Source organism: Squalius cephalus (genome assembly GCF_949319135.1).
Source record: "Squalius cephalus genome assembly, chromosome: 7".
NCBI lineage: Eukaryota > Metazoa > Chordata > Actinopteri > Cypriniformes > Leuciscidae > Squalius > Squalius cephalus.
The window spans coordinates 25996054-26015170 of record NC_137128.1 but is presented as its reverse complement, the minus strand read 5'-3'; the positions used below and the strand labels follow the sequence as shown (position 1 = coordinate 26015170).

General features: G+C 38.8%; 1 protein-coding gene across 4 annotated transcripts in view; it reads left to right on the top strand.

Annotated features, from left to right (window-relative positions):
- The window catches only part of rreb1b (ras responsive element binding protein 1b), a 35424-nt gene extending 16336 nt beyond the window's left edge, over positions 1-19088 (top strand). For 2 of the 4 annotated variants that reach the window (XM_079875172.1, XM_079875170.1), the window contains 11 exons: positions 2834-2965; positions 3244-3449; positions 6134-6223; positions 6429-6592; positions 11359-11503; positions 11637-11779; positions 11898-12087; positions 12176-14765; positions 15120-15290; positions 15553-16308; positions 17156-19088. In XM_079875172.1, coding sequence (XP_079731298.1) covers positions 2834-2965; positions 3244-3449; positions 6134-6223; positions 6429-6592; positions 11359-11503; positions 11637-11779; positions 11898-12087; positions 12176-14765; positions 15120-15290; positions 15553-16308; positions 17156-17664 — 5096 coding nt within the window. In that variant the 3' untranslated portion in view covers positions 17665-19088. The remainder of the gene's footprint in view (positions 1-2833; positions 2966-3243; positions 3450-6133; positions 6224-6428; positions 6593-11358; positions 11504-11636; positions 11780-11897; positions 12088-12175; positions 14766-15119; positions 15291-15552; positions 16309-17155) is intronic. The other 2 variants (XM_079875171.1, XM_079875173.1) reach the window with 2 other exon arrangements.
- The last annotated feature ends 29 nt before the right edge of the window (positions 19089-19117 follow it).

The following is a 19117-nucleotide window of genomic DNA, read 5'->3' as shown; positions in this document are numbered from 1 at the left end:
AGAATATCATAGAAACCTGGGAGTGGGTTTGTTTGACTTGGGCCAGCACACAACTGCCCAGAACACCCTGGCAACCACAATGCAACTTGCTAATGTCACTCAGAATGCTTTAGCAGTCTCATGGCAACACCCTGGCAACCGCTCACAACAACAAATCAAATGGGTGGAAATCTAGATTTTCCTTTACATAAATAGACCTTATGTAGCTCCGCCCCTTTTCAGCGCCGCACTCGTTGTGTTCTGTCTTCCGGCTTGTATTTCCACAGCATGAAGGTAATATCTTACGGATTTATGAATGAACCGCTCGTTTTAAAATCTTCCCGGTCTACTGACATTTGTTATGACATATGCTTCAAACATTACAGTGCTCATTATAACTTTCGCTAACTCTACAATACTAAAAAACTTTTCCAGCTAATTACTCTTCAACAGCGATGCCATAGAATTATACAGAGTTACCGCAAAAACGGAAGTTTAAAGACAAAATATTAAAGATGGATGCTTGTTTCTCTGGTGCATAAGGTCTAATTTAAATTTTTGGGTGACCAACCTTTAACTTTCGAACGTTAGTGTATATCGTTTCTTGAATTATTCTTTTTGAACTTTTTGTTTACCTCCTGCTAGTTCACTTGATTTTCTGTCTCACATACCAAATATTTTGCGATCATATTAGTCCTATGTATGAACCATATGATGATGTGTTTAACTGACGCCCATCTGTCGACATTAGCTCCAGTGGCTAATTAATTACTGTCTTTAATCCTAACCCTCTCAGTTAGTCCATAGATGCTTGGCTAATAACAGCTCATTAATCTCAGATAATCTCTGGATCTATGCTGTATTGCTATCTCAGCTTGCAGCACTTATACGCTGCATCTGTGAGCCTGATTGAGCCTAGTCCACACACTCTAAATGATCCATTTATCCCTCTTATTCACTTATAAAAATTCTCAATAGATTGAGGATTTTTTTGAAAGATATTAATGCATTTATTCAGCAAGGACGCATTATATTTTTGAATGGCTAAAGGCTTTTATAGCGAAACCTTCGGTATCTGAGAGTGGACGATTTCTGTCAACATAAGCAACAGCAACCATTGGCGATGCAATTTGGGCATACTTAGCTATATGCAAATGAGAGACAACACAATAGAGATTTCACAGATTATTTGATTTGTCTGTGCCCTCATACAGCAAAACAATGGAAAAAAATGGGTTCATGTCATTCTAAGTGAGTTTGATTCAAACACTGATAGTTGTTCATTTTAATTATATGATACATAATGCACTACTGACATTTTTATACATCCCTGTGAATTTTTTATTATTTCTAGCAGAATAGATCTCATTTGAGAACATATTTTTTTAAAGCTATGGTCAGTTACGTGTCCCACCAGTAACGTTAGGGCATCCAGAGGTAGGAACGCTTAAAAGGTGCAGTCATATTAGTGAAGTTAAGTAGGAAGCACTGCTCACACAGAAGTCACTTTCAAACCAAGCAGGGTTTTTTTTGGTGAGTGTGGCCAAATCGCTTGACAAACTTGAGCATGAGCGAAATCACTCAAAAATCCAAGTCGCACAATTCGCACGGATTCCAATTAAAATGACTCCAATTCGCAGAGCAACGGTAAATGTGACCGTACCTTTATTAGTGACCTAGTGCCTTCTAGTCAGTGTGAACACGCATTAAACCCTTCCATATGTGCATCTCTTTTCCTCAAAGTAAAATCCAATATAGAAAAAGTCAGGACAAATAGTCAGGACTCCTCTGTCCATACTTTTCCAACCAGTGGAAGTACATGAGCAGAGTTTGGGATGGTGGGAGCTGGGAGGGGGATTTCCTACCCTCCCCCCTCCAGCAGAGGAGATCACACCCTGCAACGGCACACATTAACTGCAGCAGGGCCGCATGGTTAGAGCAAGAGAGAGTACAGCAGACAACCGTCTACCCTCCACTGCTCACACAGCCACTTCCTGCTTTGACTCTAAACCCAACCCCCCTACTGTTCCTCTCTTTACAGCAGAAAGACTTCCAAGTTTCTTCCGTTTGAACATGCACCCAGTCCCTCGACTCGCTTTTCCAGTCCTCTCTCTACACTTTTCTCACATTTCACATTTCTCTCAGTGTTTTCCTCCATCTCTGCTTCCCCTCCTTCTCTCCCCTCCCGTGCTCTCACGTATGTGTCGTTCATCTTTCTCTCCCTCGTCTCCTCACCCTGCACCACCCCCTCACTGGGATGGGCCTCTCTCGCTGTAGTATCACACTCCCACAGCTGCCTCGAACACTCCTCAGCCAGTGCTTTTCCTATCTTCACTTTTAGACAATTCAATGCATAGCGCTCAGTTCAAAATGAGATGTTTGTGGCAAGAGTGTAGCTTTTTAAATCCAATATTTAAACTTCTGTTCAAAAGTTTGGGGTCAGTAAGATTAAGGCATTTATTCAGCAAGGGCGCATTAAATTGATCAAAAGTGACAGTTACATAAAAATCTACTTCATATAAATGTTGTTCTTCTGAACTTTCTATTCATAAAAGAATCATGAAAAAAATGTATCACCATTTCACCTTAAATATTAAGCAGCACAACTGTTTTAACTTGGTTATAATTAGAAACCTTTAGTTTTCCCATTTGAATCTATGAAAACAATTAATAAGAGCATGTGCTAAATAAAGTTGCTCCTATAAAACACTTCACAGCTTCTGCAGAAGATATAATCTCTTAATGATTTCAATGTGGCTTCTTTTGCAGATGGGAAAAGTAATTCATTAATGGGCGTATCTGTTATAATTTGGGTTATATTGAGTCCTGAGTAACAAAAATTCTCCATTCTTAGAAATGGAAAGTGCCTCCCCTGAAAAGACAATCAGCAATGGTGTTGGTGTTGCTGATGTGAATGAACAATCTCATTTGTCAGAAGAGGCTGTTAACAATCAGCCATCCACACATACACCAGAATATGTTGAAGGTGAGATGCCACACTCATGTTTAAAGAGATAATAAATAAAGATTCTGTCATTATTAACTAACTTTCAGGCATTTCCAAACCCAAATTTTTTTTTTTTCTGTGATACAAAAGTAGACCTTTTTAGACTAATTTCATAGAATCAGGAAAAATGATTGGACAATTTTACATTTTGGAACAACATGAGTGTGAATAAATGATGACTGAATTGTCATGTCCCTAAAGAGATACATTGTAATGGTTAAGATGCCACGGTCATTTAGTAATCATGTCATTTATAGAAGCAGACTGTGATGGAATGGACAGACCAGAGCATGAAGATGAAGCTGGAGTCAGAACAGAGGAGGAGCTGTCCTCCATCAACTCCATGATGAGCACTGTGATGAATGTGGGCCAGATCAATGGAGTCGACTCTGAGCCCACCAAAACATCTCCCAGAAGTACCACCAAATCACCCTCTGTCAATCGTACTGGGAGAAGAAATCAGGTATAGCATTCGCTATATGTGAGCAGAAGCGGATGTTATTATTGCTGTAATTGTACTGTACACCTCATTCAGGGAATGTCAACTGCACTAAATAACTACACCTGTAGTAGGTTGCAGAGGTGGAGTCAACAAAGTCCTTTGAAAGCTAGTCAGTCCACTTGGCAGCCATATTGGTATCTCATCTACTTGAATAGGGACCAAGACCAAGGCTGTGTCCGAAATCACATACTTTCTGAGTAGGTACTTTTATTGAATTAGTAATTACTTTGTAATGTGTATTTTGTATGAATGTGACTGTATTCCGGATGTACTACATTCGTTGTCACTATTATGTGACCTACAGCGTCAGTTGCGTCGCTTCACTGCCACACACAAATCCTCCCCCGTGGCCTCATGGGATATTAAAGTTTACATCAGATGTGCACATCAGAATCTCTCCAGAAGTAGTAGGTTATCCAGGTACTGTTTTATGATTAATGTGAATTTGGACAAACTACTTTGTTTATATCCAGCTTTTCACCTGCTATAGTAGGGAAATATGTGATTTCGGATGCAACCAAATCTCCAAGACAAGATTGAGTTTGTCAAGATTGAGTTTCAATAACAAATTTCAAATCAGCTATAAAATTCAAATGTAGCTTCTTTAGCTGATTCTTTAGTGATTTTATATTTTTCAAGCTGGTTCAGCTAATGTACATGCGCGTTCTAGAGTAGAAAAAACACATGACTGGCTCTTTTAATCGCATAGTGACACTCATTTTTGTAGATGCCATATTTAGTGTTATGATTTTTCCTGATTGTCTACGAGTGGACTGTCTCATCCCCCTCATACCGTCTCTGTTAGTCAGTCAGAGTGGCTGTTACATGAACTCAGTTAAATGAGCGGCAACAAATGGTCCTTGCGCTTTCTCAATCCCCCCTTTGTGAGAGCCGATGCTTGTCTTATGCCTTCAATTAAAGTGTGGGATTCGACTGAAACACTTCTCTGTGGAGAAAACAGGTGTTTCAGTCTCCCAGCCCCCTCTGGTATCCCTTCCTACAACCCTAACTGCATTTCCATACGCTGAGTGACTCTGCACCGCTGCTCTACTGCCCACTGAATTAGTGATGCTCTTCCTCAGCCAGTGCTGCTGTTGTCTGGAGAAACAGATGGAGAGACCACTTGTTACTCCATGTGACGCGAGCACACAACCGCTCCTGCTGCTCTGACACATACTATCTTCATCAGGCAGGCTATATCCTGCATCTGTTTTACCTATTGTGTTTATCTCTCACTGGGGGACAAATAAACATCTCTCTAGGGTTTTGGAGTCATGGGTAGTGACGTGTTGAGGTATTTTTCATTTGATTTGGGATTTTTGCTTGATTAATACATCACTACTTATTATTGTGTTTTCAGTTTCTATGACTCTCATGAGGTATAATAGTTAGAAATGAATAGTTGAATATATAATAAAATTTGTACAGAGCTCTGTACAGGGGACACCTTGGGTACGATTGCACAGTTAAACATTGCAGTGTTGTTGAAATCTAGTCATATTTTTATATAAAATTTATATTAAATGTTATATATAAATTATATATTTTATATATTATAACACATTTATAAATTAATAAATGCACCAACTAACAAACTAACAATGAGAAATATATATATTTGCAGTATTTATTAACCTTTGTTAATGTTAATTAATAAAAATATTCATGTTCATGGTAGTTCATGACATATACAACTTTTGACCTTAAAATGTAAATGTTGAGATTAACGTTAATAAAGATGAATAAATGCTGTAGAAGTATTGTTCACTGTTAGTTAAACTAATGCAGTTAACTAATGTTTACAAATAAAACCTGATTGTAAAGTGTTACCAATAAAAAAATAAGTATAAATGTAGTACAAATAAATATTTTTTTCTAATATGTTAAGAAATCATATTGTGACTACTCAAGTCAAGTCATTTTCTTTACTGTTTTATATGTACATATACATACATTTAATGGAAATACTCAAACAGAGAAATACTTGAAAATGTTTGAGTCGTGTGTATATACGGAAATGGAATAGAAAATAGAATAAAAAATGACTTTCGTAGCAGGGTTATTATTATTGTTAATGAAAAAAAAAAGATTTCATTACTTAAAATAAAATTAACATTTACTGAATAAATTTAAATATAAAAAACTTCAACTTATTTTATTTCAGCTAGTTGCCAAGTTGACATTTCTCATTTTCGTTTAGTGAAGTACTAAAATGAATAAAACTAAGTAGACATTTTTTTAAACTAATAAAAATAACAATAATTACAAAAACTATCAAATGAAAACAGAAAATACAAAAAAATTAAATCCAATTAAAATATGAACAAAAACTATAATAGTATATCAAGAGCTATGTTTGATATTTCGAAAAAAATCCTTTAATTTGCAAAAAAGTTGAGGCGAATAGTTGATGCGAATAATGGGAGATAGAAACGCATTTGACGAATAAATTTAAAGCCACATGACTAATGGGCTGTTTCCGCTGATGGTGTTTTATTTACTGTTGGTTACTAGTTTACCAATACCACCGTCATCCGCTCCGAACAACTTGGTGGGAACGCAACTAATTCACCCAACTTATGATAAATAAATAAAAAATGGGTATGTTGTATCTAAAGCTTGTCTTGTCTGTGTGTCTACTACAGGAAGTTAAAGAAGAACGCTCAAGCTTCATTTGCCCCCTGTGTAACAAAAACTGCATGACACAGCACCAGCTCACCATGCATATCAGACAGGTGCGTACTCTTACACAAACACGTCCCTACATGTACACCTGTTTACTGAACCACAGCAATCTGATTTAACATGTTAGTTTGTTTTAAAATCAGTAGATCAGAATTTCACTGAAACGGATGATATTTTATACTACTTTCTTTATATATTATATATACGTAGACTATATCTCAGTGTAATGACATCTGTGCCTCGTTTATCCTCCAGCATAACACAGATAGTGGGGGAACTGACCACTCCTGCAGTATCTGTGGGAAGGCTTTGAGCTCGGCCAGTTCTCTGGACCGCCACATGCTGGTTCACAGTGGAGAGAGGCCATACAAGTGTTCGATATGTTACCAGACATTCACCACCAATGGAAACATGCACAGGTAAATGGGCAGACAGTGATTTTGGAGGTTTTTAAACATGTAAATGTTTAACTTTTTCATAAGTATAGACTATCATTTTTTCTAACTCATGATGATACACAAAAGATTAAAGTAATATGCTGTAATAAGTTACAGTAATATGCCTACAAAGGAAATAAGCCAGGCGTTTCCCAGGGTTTAAAAGCCAAAATGTGAAGCTTGTATGAATGAACATAAATTTATTATTCTGTAAAATCTTGTTTATAATTTGAGCCTAACGTTGTCTAAATCATTATTTTTGAAGTGAAACACTTGTTTATACTCTATATAAATAGTGCTTTTCTGGTATTTTGATCATTGTGCATACAATGTGAGTTATGTCATAATGACAACAAAGTTAAAAGATTAGATATAATTTTACACAAACACAAATTTTACAAGGTCAGTACAACTTAACAGCAACTTCATTCCACTAGTCTCAATGTTTATTGAGTGTTTATTGAGTGTTAATGATAATGTTTAGGTCTTGTGGCTATACGTCAAAACAGTCTGTACAGTATGTTTTATGTATCTTAATGTATTTTAATGTATGTAAATATGGCCTGGCATTCATTTCATTGTAAGTGGCATTACTCTAAATGCATTTTTTGCTCTTTTGAAAAGACAGGGGGACAAGTCAAAACTATGGTAATCTTTATTAGTATTGAATCCATTACATTACTTAAAAGAGATGAGACTATATAACATGGTTTTCCTAAGTGGGGTTTGTGATAGAACTGAAAGGGGTTTGTGAGTTGCAGAGGTGGAAAGAGTAATACAATTTTCTACTCAAGTAAAAGTATCAATACTTCAATGAAATTTTACTTAAGTATGAGTAAAATTACCAGTCTAAAAATCTACTCAAGTAAAAGTAAAAAGTAGCTCATTTAAAATTTACTGAGTAACTTTTCTAACAGCGGGGGTGGGGTGGGGAACACTCCCGTGTAGGGTTGTAACCATAGACTGTAAAAAAAAAAAAGGGACGTGGTGTCCGTGACATCACCCGTAGGTTTCTGAAGAGCATTTTGAAGCCCAAAGTGGGCGGAGCCGGCCATCGCCATCTTGGCAGCACGTCACTGTGCGTCACTCCAGGATAAACGAACATGGCAAAGAGGCAGGATTAGCTGAGGTGACGTGGCGGTTAACAGATAGCAGACAAACACTAGTAGTCACAGTAGCGGCAAATGGTCACTCAAATGGCCACGCCCTTAATTATGCAGAGCTTTAAGGCTCATTATAATTTAAACGGATGAGTTATAAAACAGTTCACCCCCCTCACAGTTGTCATGAAGGGCAAAATTAGCTATATAGACCAAAACCACTTTTTGCACCAGGCTATAAACACATTTTTCTGCTGTAAAGTTGGGCGTTTTAACATGGTGGGAATTTGGGATTGACTCTCTTTCTGTCTCTAGTGGCCAGTCAATGAATTGCAGTTTAAGTCACTTCCGTGTTGGAAGACAGGAAAGTTGTCGCTTGGTTGTTACGGTATGAGATTTTCACAGTATGATAACCGTCTCAGAAAATATCACACTTTACGGTATTAATCAATTATTAAATAAATAAACCGTATTAAATTATTATTATCATTATTATAATCAGTTAAAGGAACACGCCGACAAATAGAAGTGCTCAATGAGCGTGGAATCATGAGGTCATTTTTACCTCCACAGCCGATGAAAAAACATCTGACGGGACTCAGGCAGAAGTCATGTTCATGGATGAGCTAATGTATTAAAGTTTTATTAACGTTACTGTGGTGTGAAGCGGGACGGGTCGAGCGACTGGGACATTTTACGTTTCTGTTTTATTATGCTTATATGCCGCAGTCCTTCTTCTGCCCTGAACTTGAACTTTGTTACAGTAATATTTGATCGCTTAAATTCACATTATTTTATTTCATTCTAATAAAACAGCTGTAAATGCTGAATTACTACTCATACGGGTCACTTTATTTGACTAAATAAAATTGTGGCGAATTTAAAATGCAGCGCTGTTTTACTTGGTCAAAACAATCATACTAAAAAAAACATTTGAGTGTGTTGTAAGTTGTGTTATAATGTTACTCTGTGCGTTCACTTGGTGGCTGCTCTGAGACACTGCAGTAATCTAGATCGATATTATAATATCATATTAATAAAAGCTGGATGACTGTGCTGCTAAATGGCTTACAATTCATTTTAAAACATTGTATGGTGAAGAAAATGCTGTATTACTGTTACTACAAATAAAGCTCTTTCTGATTTTGCTGTTAGCCACTTGACATAATAGTGTTGTCTGATTTACTTTTTGGGTACAAACTTGTTACTCGCGGTTAATCAAGAAAACAAGAGATTCAAACAAAAAGACTAACCGTGTTGAGCAAAATAACAATTAGTTTTCTGTCGATAAAGGCATCCAAACAGTTGCTCACCTGTCTAATAAAACACATAATTTATTAAAGCGGCTTTGGTGTTTCCATAGTTTATACGGAAGTAAAACCGAAAATAGTACGACATCATTGACAGGCGACAAAATGACAAGGGCCATTTCACTGGTAAAAATAGCTGGTTTCTCTGGATTTAAAGATTTTTGGAAACATTTGGGATACTGTAAGAACACAAGTCAACAAAATATATAACATTATTCTAGTGGTTTTTGGATATTTTAATCCAAAAATCTTACATGTTGTGCCTTTAAATCATAAAAATGCTAAATTAGAATAAATCTTTTTAAAATAAATACAATCAAAATATAACACTTACTATAAAAAATATATAAAATATTTTGTTTACCTGCATGTCATATGGAAATTAAACGACATCAGAGAACCTTTAACATGTTAAATTATTGAAACATTAGAGGATACGTCAAGTAAATATTTTAGGTCAAAGGAGTTCAGCTGACAAAAACCTGCTATTGGTAAAAAAATCTAGATCCTTCCAAGCATTATATTAGTACCACTTTTAGGTTTCTTTTGTTTTAAATTGTTTGTTTGGTGACCTAAATAAATAATTGTAACTAAATGTTGCTGTATGCACAGGTTGCAGGCTGCATTAATATAAGTAGTTGTAGGTTTGTGGTAGAGGAGGAGGGCTCAGAGGGAGGGTCGGGAGGGATGAAGGAATGTCTGCATGTGATGTGAGAGGCCTGATTCTCATGGCTGCACTAGCTTCTTTCTTTTATGTCACTTATATTTGGAAAGATTTTTCTGTGTCCATACTTCCTTTTCAAGTGTCTTTGTGGTCGAGAGATTGATTTGTGACTCTTTTTGTTTGTGTTAATGTGATGTGAATAGAGGGCTTCCTTGTGTAGTTGAGACATGCAGGCATTCCAGATGGGGGTGGAAGACGTTTGTGTGAGTAAGACGGGGAAAAGGCAGGGTGCTGGTAAATGGGTACTGAACATATTTTTTGGATGGCACATTATGGATTTGCGAGTCATTTTTAACCTTATCGTTTCATATATTGCATAACTCAACAAAAACAACATTGCCTGGCAGAATGTTAAAAAAAATTCCCACACTGCCCTCTGGCAATATTGATGAGGCACTTCAGAAGAGAAAAATACTCAGTGGTCCTTCATCAACTAGTAACTTCAAACATAAAATCACACTGTGATTAAGTGGCATGTGTCAAGAAATTGCAATAGCTGGAATTACAGTTGCATGATTAACGTTATTATGCCGATACTGTTTTAATCTGTGTGGTATATCAACATGGTTTTCTGCTGGAAGTAAGTGAGGCCAGAGACATGAGATGGAACAGGATTCAGGCTGTCAGGGTTGGGTCCACATGTGGGTGACCATCACTCTGCCTCTCTTCTATTAATATCTTTGGCTGTAGAATGTAAAACAAGATTCTTACCAATGGGTCTGCTGACATTTATCCTCCCTTTCCAGTTACATACACTCAGAGTGCATGACCATAAACTCTGCACACCAAAATGCAATAAAAGCACATTTCATTTCAAAATGTGCACAATGTATGTACTGTATGCTCTATAGACATATTCGGACAACCATTATAAATGAAACGCAGCTGCACATAAGCATCAGGGGCCTTGTATCTGGTCGAACCTGAAAGGTGGGTTTGTTTCTGTGTAAGTGTAGGAGGGTGAGGGGTGCGCACGTTCCAGCATGCCGTAATGCGACTCCCAGCACTTTTCCTCCACACATTACCTCTGACCTCTGCTGGCCATATCATTGCATTTCCCCCCAACCGGTTACGTCTTTGTATATTGCAAGCCTTAATTATGGAAGTATTCCAGTGGCCCCAGTGCCATCTTATCACTTCAAGATGTGAAACAGAGAACATTTTACTTGGATGAGGATAAAAACTGGTTTTAAATAAAGAGTATGTTCAATGATGATTTTCTTTAGTGTAATATTCTTTTTTTTGTTTAATGTTTTATAATTAAAACAATTAATTTTAATCTTAATTTTTATGTATTAATATAAATAAGGTTACAATAATGAGAATGAGACCGTTTCACATTATAAAAATGAAAATTGTTCTGAAATTATGTCACAATTCAAAATATCTTAGTAATTATTTTACACTAAATAGTGAATTTATTTTATTTATGCAAAATATATTTATTTTTTATTTTTTATTTATTTATTGGGGTTCAATTTTACCTTACCATCTCAAATGCCAAAATACAGTTTACAACAGGAGCGTTTTAATAAAGCATTTTAATTTATCTTATTTTCATAATGGTTGTTAATAGACAGAACTTTGTCTGAGTTATGTTATGTATTTCTGCAGGCACATGAAAATTCATGAAAAGGATGCAAACAGTATTCTTACCCCCAGTTCTTCCCCACTAAACAAGCGCCGACGACTCTCTGCTAAGAGGAAGCCCAGTGAAGAGGATGAAGCGGAGCAGGCTGAGGAACCACCAGTTAAAAAGGTACGTTTTCACCTCTTTTTTTGTCAATGTATTTTTCAGTAATAAATGCAGTCAAAACGTTTTAACAACTTTTGGAATGTACTGTGCCCATACTTTTGAAGTTATATGCAAACAAATTTTGTCTTATGTTTAGGTGATGTTGATGCAAAAGCATAGAGAGGACGATTCTGTCAAGAGTGAAGAAGAGCTCCTTCACTGCCCCATCTGCTTTAAGACATTCATCTGTAAATATGATCTGGAATCACACATGGAGACACATCCTGACACTACACTCAGGTAGGCTCAGGATGTTGTCTGCTTCTGTATGTTGTCTCAACACATTATATAGTGCAATACTGATTTCTTTATATTTCGTTAAATCAAAACTATTTCTGACTGTTTCTTCTAATCCTAGGTGTAACATTTGTTGCATTACCTTTCGCACACACCGTGGTCTCCTGCGTCATAACGCCGTCATTCATAAGCAGCTTCCCACTGACCCCTCTGGACGACCCTTTATCCAGAATAACCCCTCCATCCCTCTGGGGTTTGGAGACTTGGCTTTCATTGACTTCAGCTGTCAAAAGTTTCCCCAAATTGCACAGGTAAGGACTTCATCAGATGAGAAAGAATTATTTTATTTCTTTTTTGGATGAAGACTGATCATCATTTTGATTTGTTTTATTTATTCAGATCTGGTGTGAGAGTAATTTGCGCAGATGCTCTAGCAAGTTCCATAAATTTGTTTGTGAGGTCTGCAACAAGGCCTTCCCTCTCCAACAGTCTTTGGATCTCCACAAATCCTCACATAAATGTAGCGCAGACACCAGCACTGAACCTCAGGAACAAAACGCATATGCTATTATGGATGCACCCAAAGTCAACTCCCATTTCATAGATTCCACGGAGGTCAATGAACTAATACCACATGCTGATAGTACCAGTTCAGATGGGAAGCACGGTTTCATGGAGTGCCTAGGTCTCCAACACTCCTCTTTTGCTAAGCCAGAGAAATCAGAAGAGCAAATTCAGCAGGATGTTTTAGACAGCATTCGCTTCATTCGTGTTGAGCCTACCTCAAATCTACCTCAAGAAAGCAGTAGCAGTCTCGGCATCTCTATTTTGGAGCCCGTTTCTCTTCAAGCCATGAACAAGAATGCCGCCCTCAGTCTGCTGTCGCTACAGCCTCTCCATGGGGTCGTCAGTAGTGGCATGTTTGTCCCAATAAGTGGTCAAGCTGCAGTGGAGCTGGCGGACATTGAACAAATCCTTAAGATCGCAGCCTCAGTGCCACCTCAGATGTCTTTGTCTCTGCTTCCCAAAGGTCTGGGAAGTCCTCTACAGGTGGACCCCAAACAGATTACTTCCCTGAAACCTAAGCCCTTAATCACTCCTCGATCCAGCATGAGTGCCTCCACACCCCCTCCACCCGTCATGAATGCCCAACAGGCCTCATCGGGTAACATCAGTCCTAGCCTTCCACCTCAAACAGGCCAACAAGTGAGAACTACCAGACAATCATCAGCCTCCTCTTCGTCCTCAACCTCGTCCTCTCCCACAAATTGGGAGACTACTCAACTGGGGCCAGATATCATAGGAACCACGATTATCTCATATGAAACTGGAAAGCAAGAAGAGTTTGACAGCAAAGAGAAGGAATCAAGAGTCGTGGGAAAGAAAACAGCCAAGGCCGAGTACCCTTGTCGGTTCTGCAAAGAAGTCTTTTCCTTCTTAGGTGGCCTTCAGGCTCATATGCGTCACCATCTGGGAGCTTCACCGTATCAGTGCACCTTTTGTAGCTATGCCGCTCCAGACAAAGCGACGCTGATTCGACATCTCAGAACACACAGCGGTGAGCGGCCATACGTATGTCGCCTCTGTCACTACCCTTTCACTGTGAAGGCCAACTGTGAGCGTCATCTGCGCAAGAAACACATGAAGAACACACGCAAAGACATAGAGAAAAACATAGAATATGTAACCACCTCCTCTAGCGTAAGCGGTGTCATTGGAGGCACCACATTAGACCTTCTTGATGCGGCTGGTAGCACATCTTGTCGATATTGTGGGGAGGACCTTAAGACCTACCGAGCCCTTCAGATTCATCTGCGAACACACAATGGATGTCAACGGAAGCCATTTGAGTGTAGGCAATGTGGGGTGGCATTTCTCGCTAAAAGGAACTGCATTCACCACTTGCTGAAGCACCACCCAAACGTTCCAGAAAGGGAAATTGAAGAACACATCAAAAGTCTTGTACCGGTAGGAGGAGACGCCACTGCTCAAGCCAACCCTCCAACCTCAAATGGGCTGGTTAACAGCACCGTTTCTCAGAATGTAGGTCCCTTCTCTGGACCTGTTGAGGACCAGGACCAGGACCAGCCTTTGGATTTCTCTAGCAAATCTCAAAAAACAATTGCTTCAAATGTTAAGCTTGAAGGAACAACATCTCCTCTGTTTAATGACTGCTCTATGGAGCCCATTGATCTCTCAATACCCAAGTATCCCGAGAAAAAGATAATGATGAAAGAACTTCCTCAGAGCATGTCCCTGAATCATCATAATGTCAAGAAAGAAAAGACTGCTGAAACAACCCCTGGACTTCTTGCAGCTCTCCCAGTTTCCCTTTCTAACCTGGCCCCAGCTCTATCCAGTGACCTTACCAAGCCCTTTACTCGCTTGAAGCCACTGTTACCAAAACCATCTTCTATTTCCTGTACTCCTGAAATGGCACCGCTGGCCTCCATTGCTCAGATCATCTCGTCTGTGTCAGCTACCCCAGTGCTGATCGAAACAGGAATAGATGCCAAGAACAGTGTTAGTGCAATGGATTTTAATACAATAAGTGAGAAGAAGGGTCACTTAGGCACCACCAAACTGGATTCCACTCAAAATGGATCTTCTGATAACTCAAAGAAGAGAGGCAAGAAGAGACCATTTCAGGAGGAGATCTGTGATCCAAGATTGGCAACAGGCAGTGGCATTGACCTGGAGTCAAGTGGCGAGTTTCCCAGTGTAGAGAAAATGCTAGCTACTACAGATGCAAATAAATTCAGCCCTTACTTACAACCCAGTCAGATGGAGCCAATGAAAGAGGAGAAAGAGAAGCAGCCTGTCAATAAGGAGGCAAAGGAAGGACGAGAGGACAAGCCAAAGAAACCTCCACAGAACAAAGGAAAGAAGAACGCCTACTCCAATTCAGTGCAGAAAATGACCTGCCCGTTCTGCCCACGTTTGTTCCCCTGGGCCAGCTCATTGCAAAGGCATATGCTAACACACACAGGTGAGACACTGTTTACAATTCATAAATAATGACCACATGCCAATGATGCCATAAAGCACTTTATTTACTTACACTATTCTACAATACAGTGAGCTAAATACCATTCTTAGAAAAATAGTGTACTTTGTAGTCTCTATTTCATTTGTGAGCCATTTAGCTGGAAGTGTTCTTCAACCATTACAGATTAATTGATCTCTGATTATCCTCACAGTAATGCTGAAAGAGTGATCAAACATGCTACAATTGGAGGTGTTCAGTATTATATTATAGTATGTTATGTTGTATTTTGATTCAATGGATCTGAGTCAATAATGTTTCATTTCTCACTTGAGATTTTGTGCTTTGATTTCACAGGTCAGAAGCCGTACCCTTGTCCTCAGTGTGAGTCATTCTTCTCCACCAAGTCAAACTGTGAGCGGCACCTGCTCCGCAAACATGGAGTATCCAATCGGGCACTTCAAAACAGTGGATCTCGACCCAAACCTAAGGCTGACGAAGGATCTCGAGGAAGCACAGGCACTTTTGGTCAGTACCATTGTTATATATTATTATGTAGCGCAAATGGTCTCATGTGTATAACATTTGTATCTAAAATGTGCTGATTTAACTTTTGAGATGAAGGGTTAATGTCCCATTCATAATGTACTATCATTTAGTTGCCTTGTTTTGTTTATCTCCAAGACTTTTTGCAAAATCTGTATATTGAATATTGTTACATCATTGTGAGGGTGTGAACGAAAGCAATGAAATGTGTATAGTGCTTAACAAGCTTTTCTTGTATTTGTAGAGAGTGTATCTGACACTGATTCTCCTGCAGCCGTAGATATTGCGGATATGAGCTCTGTCAAACAAGAGGAGAAAGCTTCATCCCCAGAACAAGCACCAGAACAAACAGGACAATCAGCCACTGAACAAACAGACAGCAGCACAGATCCAAACCAAACACAGCCAGCTGAGGGAAACCCTGAGAGAGTAGAAGTTGATTATGATGATGACGACTCTCAGAGCAACAAGAGTCTTGATGTAAACCTTGCTAGCAAGCTTGTAGACTTCAAGCTTTCTGGAGCAGTGCAGAACCAGCCTAAAATAACTGCTCAAGCGGTTTCTCCTCCCGACGAGTTCCCCCACACCTGTGCGACTTGCAAAAAGACCTTCCGCCATGCGGCCACTCTTAGCCGGCACCAGAAAACTCACAATCAGGAGGTCCAGCCCGAGGATGGAGGCAAGAAGGGAAGACGCCAAAGTGCTTCACAAAACCCAATCACAGCGCCCAGAAAAGAGATGGTGCAGGACGCAGATTTAGAAGATGATGAAAAGGATGAGAACAGCAGCTGTGTGGAAAGTGGTGTTGATGAGGAGGAGAAAGAGAGAGAAGATATGAGTGATGATGAAGAAGAGGCTACTTCCTCAGAGCTCAGGGCTTTGGATGAGGAGGGCGAGTCAGCCGGAGGCAAAACCGATAAGAGAAAGAAGATCTGTGCTGTGTGCAGCAAACGCTTCTGGAGCCTGCAAGACTTGACCAGACACATGCGTTCACACACTGGTAAGATCTGGAGGTCTTAGACTATGTTTAGACTGCAGGCATCCGTGGCCAAAACTTTTGGGCACAGAGTTTTGCAACTCTGAGGTGTCAGTGTAAACATAACTAACCACATGGCATCTGATCTTCAATTTTGATTTAAGCCACTTCCATATGTAGTCCGAAATCAGATCCAGGTCTGATGTTTTGCAATGCGACGTCAGTCTGAACAGTCCAATCGGAATTTGTGCGATTTTTATATCGCTCTAGATCAAGGGTGTCCAAAAGGGTGTCCTGGAGGGCCACTGTTCTGCAGAGTTTAGTTACAACTTGCCTCAACATAACTACCTGGAAGTTTCTAGTATGCCTAGTAATACCTTGATTAGCTGGTTCAGGTGTGTTTAATTGGGGTTGGAGCTAAACTTTGCAGGACAGTGTCCCTCCAGGAGCAGGATTGAACACCCCTGCTCTAGATCAACATTCGCTCAATTCTGCACTGATGCGAGTCAGTCCAAAACTTTTACATATCAGTAGTTCTTTGGTCACTCAGTTTTTATGGAAGACAGCTGCGAAGGTGGTCAGTTGGGGACAGTATTAAAGGTATTAAAACTCAAAAGTATTACATTGAAAGCTCTATTAAATCCTGAGGGCCAACTTTGTTCTTTTCTTCACACTCCAATCTGATATTGGCTGCATAAAAAAAAAAAAAATTAACAGCCAAACAAAAAAATCTGATATGAGCAATAAATCAGAATAGAGCACTAAGCAGCGTGAACATAGCCTTGTTATTTGCCATACTTGTCAATTATACCTTTCAATAAAAAGAGACAAATATAAAGCTGATACACATAAAATGACCTTTTTGTTGTAGGTGAGCGACCTTATAAGTGCCAAACCTGCCATCGTACCTTCACCCTGAAGCACAGTCTGGTGAGGCACCAGCGTGTCCACCAGAAACCCACGGATGAAAAAGGGACCGATGAGGCAGAAATGAACGAAGAGATGGATGGAGCAAGAGATGACGGCGGAGTGCTGGAGGGAAAAGAGATCAGGTGTTCATCTGAAAGTGAAAGTGAAGCAACAGCTCCAATCCAGAGTGAGAATGAATGTGAGAAAGAGTCCCAAAAAGAAGAGAGTGATGGACACATGGAGGACCTTAAAGAGAAGCAGCTTCCTGAAGATACATCTATGGAGATGAATTCTTCTGAAGAACCTCCCAAAGAACCTCAGCCTGATGGGGCTGAACCGGAGGAGCATCAAACTGAGGAACCGTTAGTTGTCTCAGTAGAGGCCCAATCAGGCTGTGACCCAGAACCTGCAAAAATCAGTGTCCATAGCTGTACAGCGGCTCAGGAAATGACAGAGACGCCTGTTCAGTGAAGAGAAAATTCACTGTGTTGATTTTGTGCCATAGTTTATGAAGCTTCCACAAACACTAGGCCTTTGCTGATATGTGTCTTATAATACAGTATGCATGAAAGATGAAGACTGGAGAACAGTTTCTAAAGCACAGTGATTCTTCTCTTGATGCCTTAATGCTTTTTTTTTCTTTCTAAAAATCTGGATAAACACAAATGGACAGTAGCAATTTTAATCCTATTTATATGATTTTTAACGGATCATATAAAACCTTTATATCAATCAATTAGAAGCATTTATATGATGAACAGAAGATTTATGTATCAGCATTAAAATGTATTATTCTTAAGTCAATTTCTGTATGTTTTTAGTATCTGTATGGAATTTGTTTGATTTCTTTTTCTTTTTTTCTTGTGGAATTGAAGAGCTGAAGTGCCTGACTTATTTTCATTATCAAGATTGGCTGAATACATTTTGGATGAAATTGCTGTTTAGCTCTGTAATTTTTATTTTGGGTGATCATCGGCCAATCAGTTTTTTTGGCAATATTTGCCTATTCTATGTATATTATCCTCCATCTTTGAGCCTCATTGACAAATGATGCAGACAACGTGTATAAATGGCTGGAAGTCTTGAAACAGCGCCTTCTGGTGTCTAAGAGTGTGAAGTATTATATTGTAAGGCCTGTGCATCTGAGAGAAGAGTGCTTCTGAGAATCACACAGTATGTATCGAATGAGTACATTTTATGTATCTTTAAAGTGTGATTTGTGTTTGCCTTTTTGGATTTTGTGTTTGTACTGGAACTCCATATGATTCACTTTGACTTCAACACTGGTGTTCACACTAAAATCAAACTTCTTTATTCAATATTTGTTAAAGAATGTTAAAAAAAAACAATTCACATAGTTTTACACTAGTTGTTGCAATAGAGTGACTTTGATAAGGCCTGATGCCCACACAAGACGTCATGTGAGATTCAGTGGATTTGACTAAAGTCCTCGCAGTGGCAAAATATTTACAAGTATGTTTTTATTCAGCCTTTGGATTTAAAGCCAACTTAAGAAACATTGTAAATTAACTGGTCTTTATATTTGTTGAAACACATTTTCTTTTTTTTATTTCTTTGTGTGTGCGTAATGATTTTTGTACTTGTAAATTTGTACAAGTGCATGAGGGTGTGCACAGCTATATGGACAGAAAACACTGAACATTTTATGCAGGTATTTATTGATCAGTCTAAAACATGTGGTTGTAATTTTGAAAAGCCATGTAGAATCCAATTTGTGCAGCGAGGAGAATCAAAAAGATGAATGTTGTTGAACTTCTTTGAGATTGTGAGGTTCTCTACATTTTTGGATACTTTGTACATTAGGATGCTTTGGATAATTACATCTTTTGTGTGTCTTTTTGTTTGTCCGCTAATGAAACCTTCAACCAATTCAACTATACGTTTATTTGAGATCATTGAATAT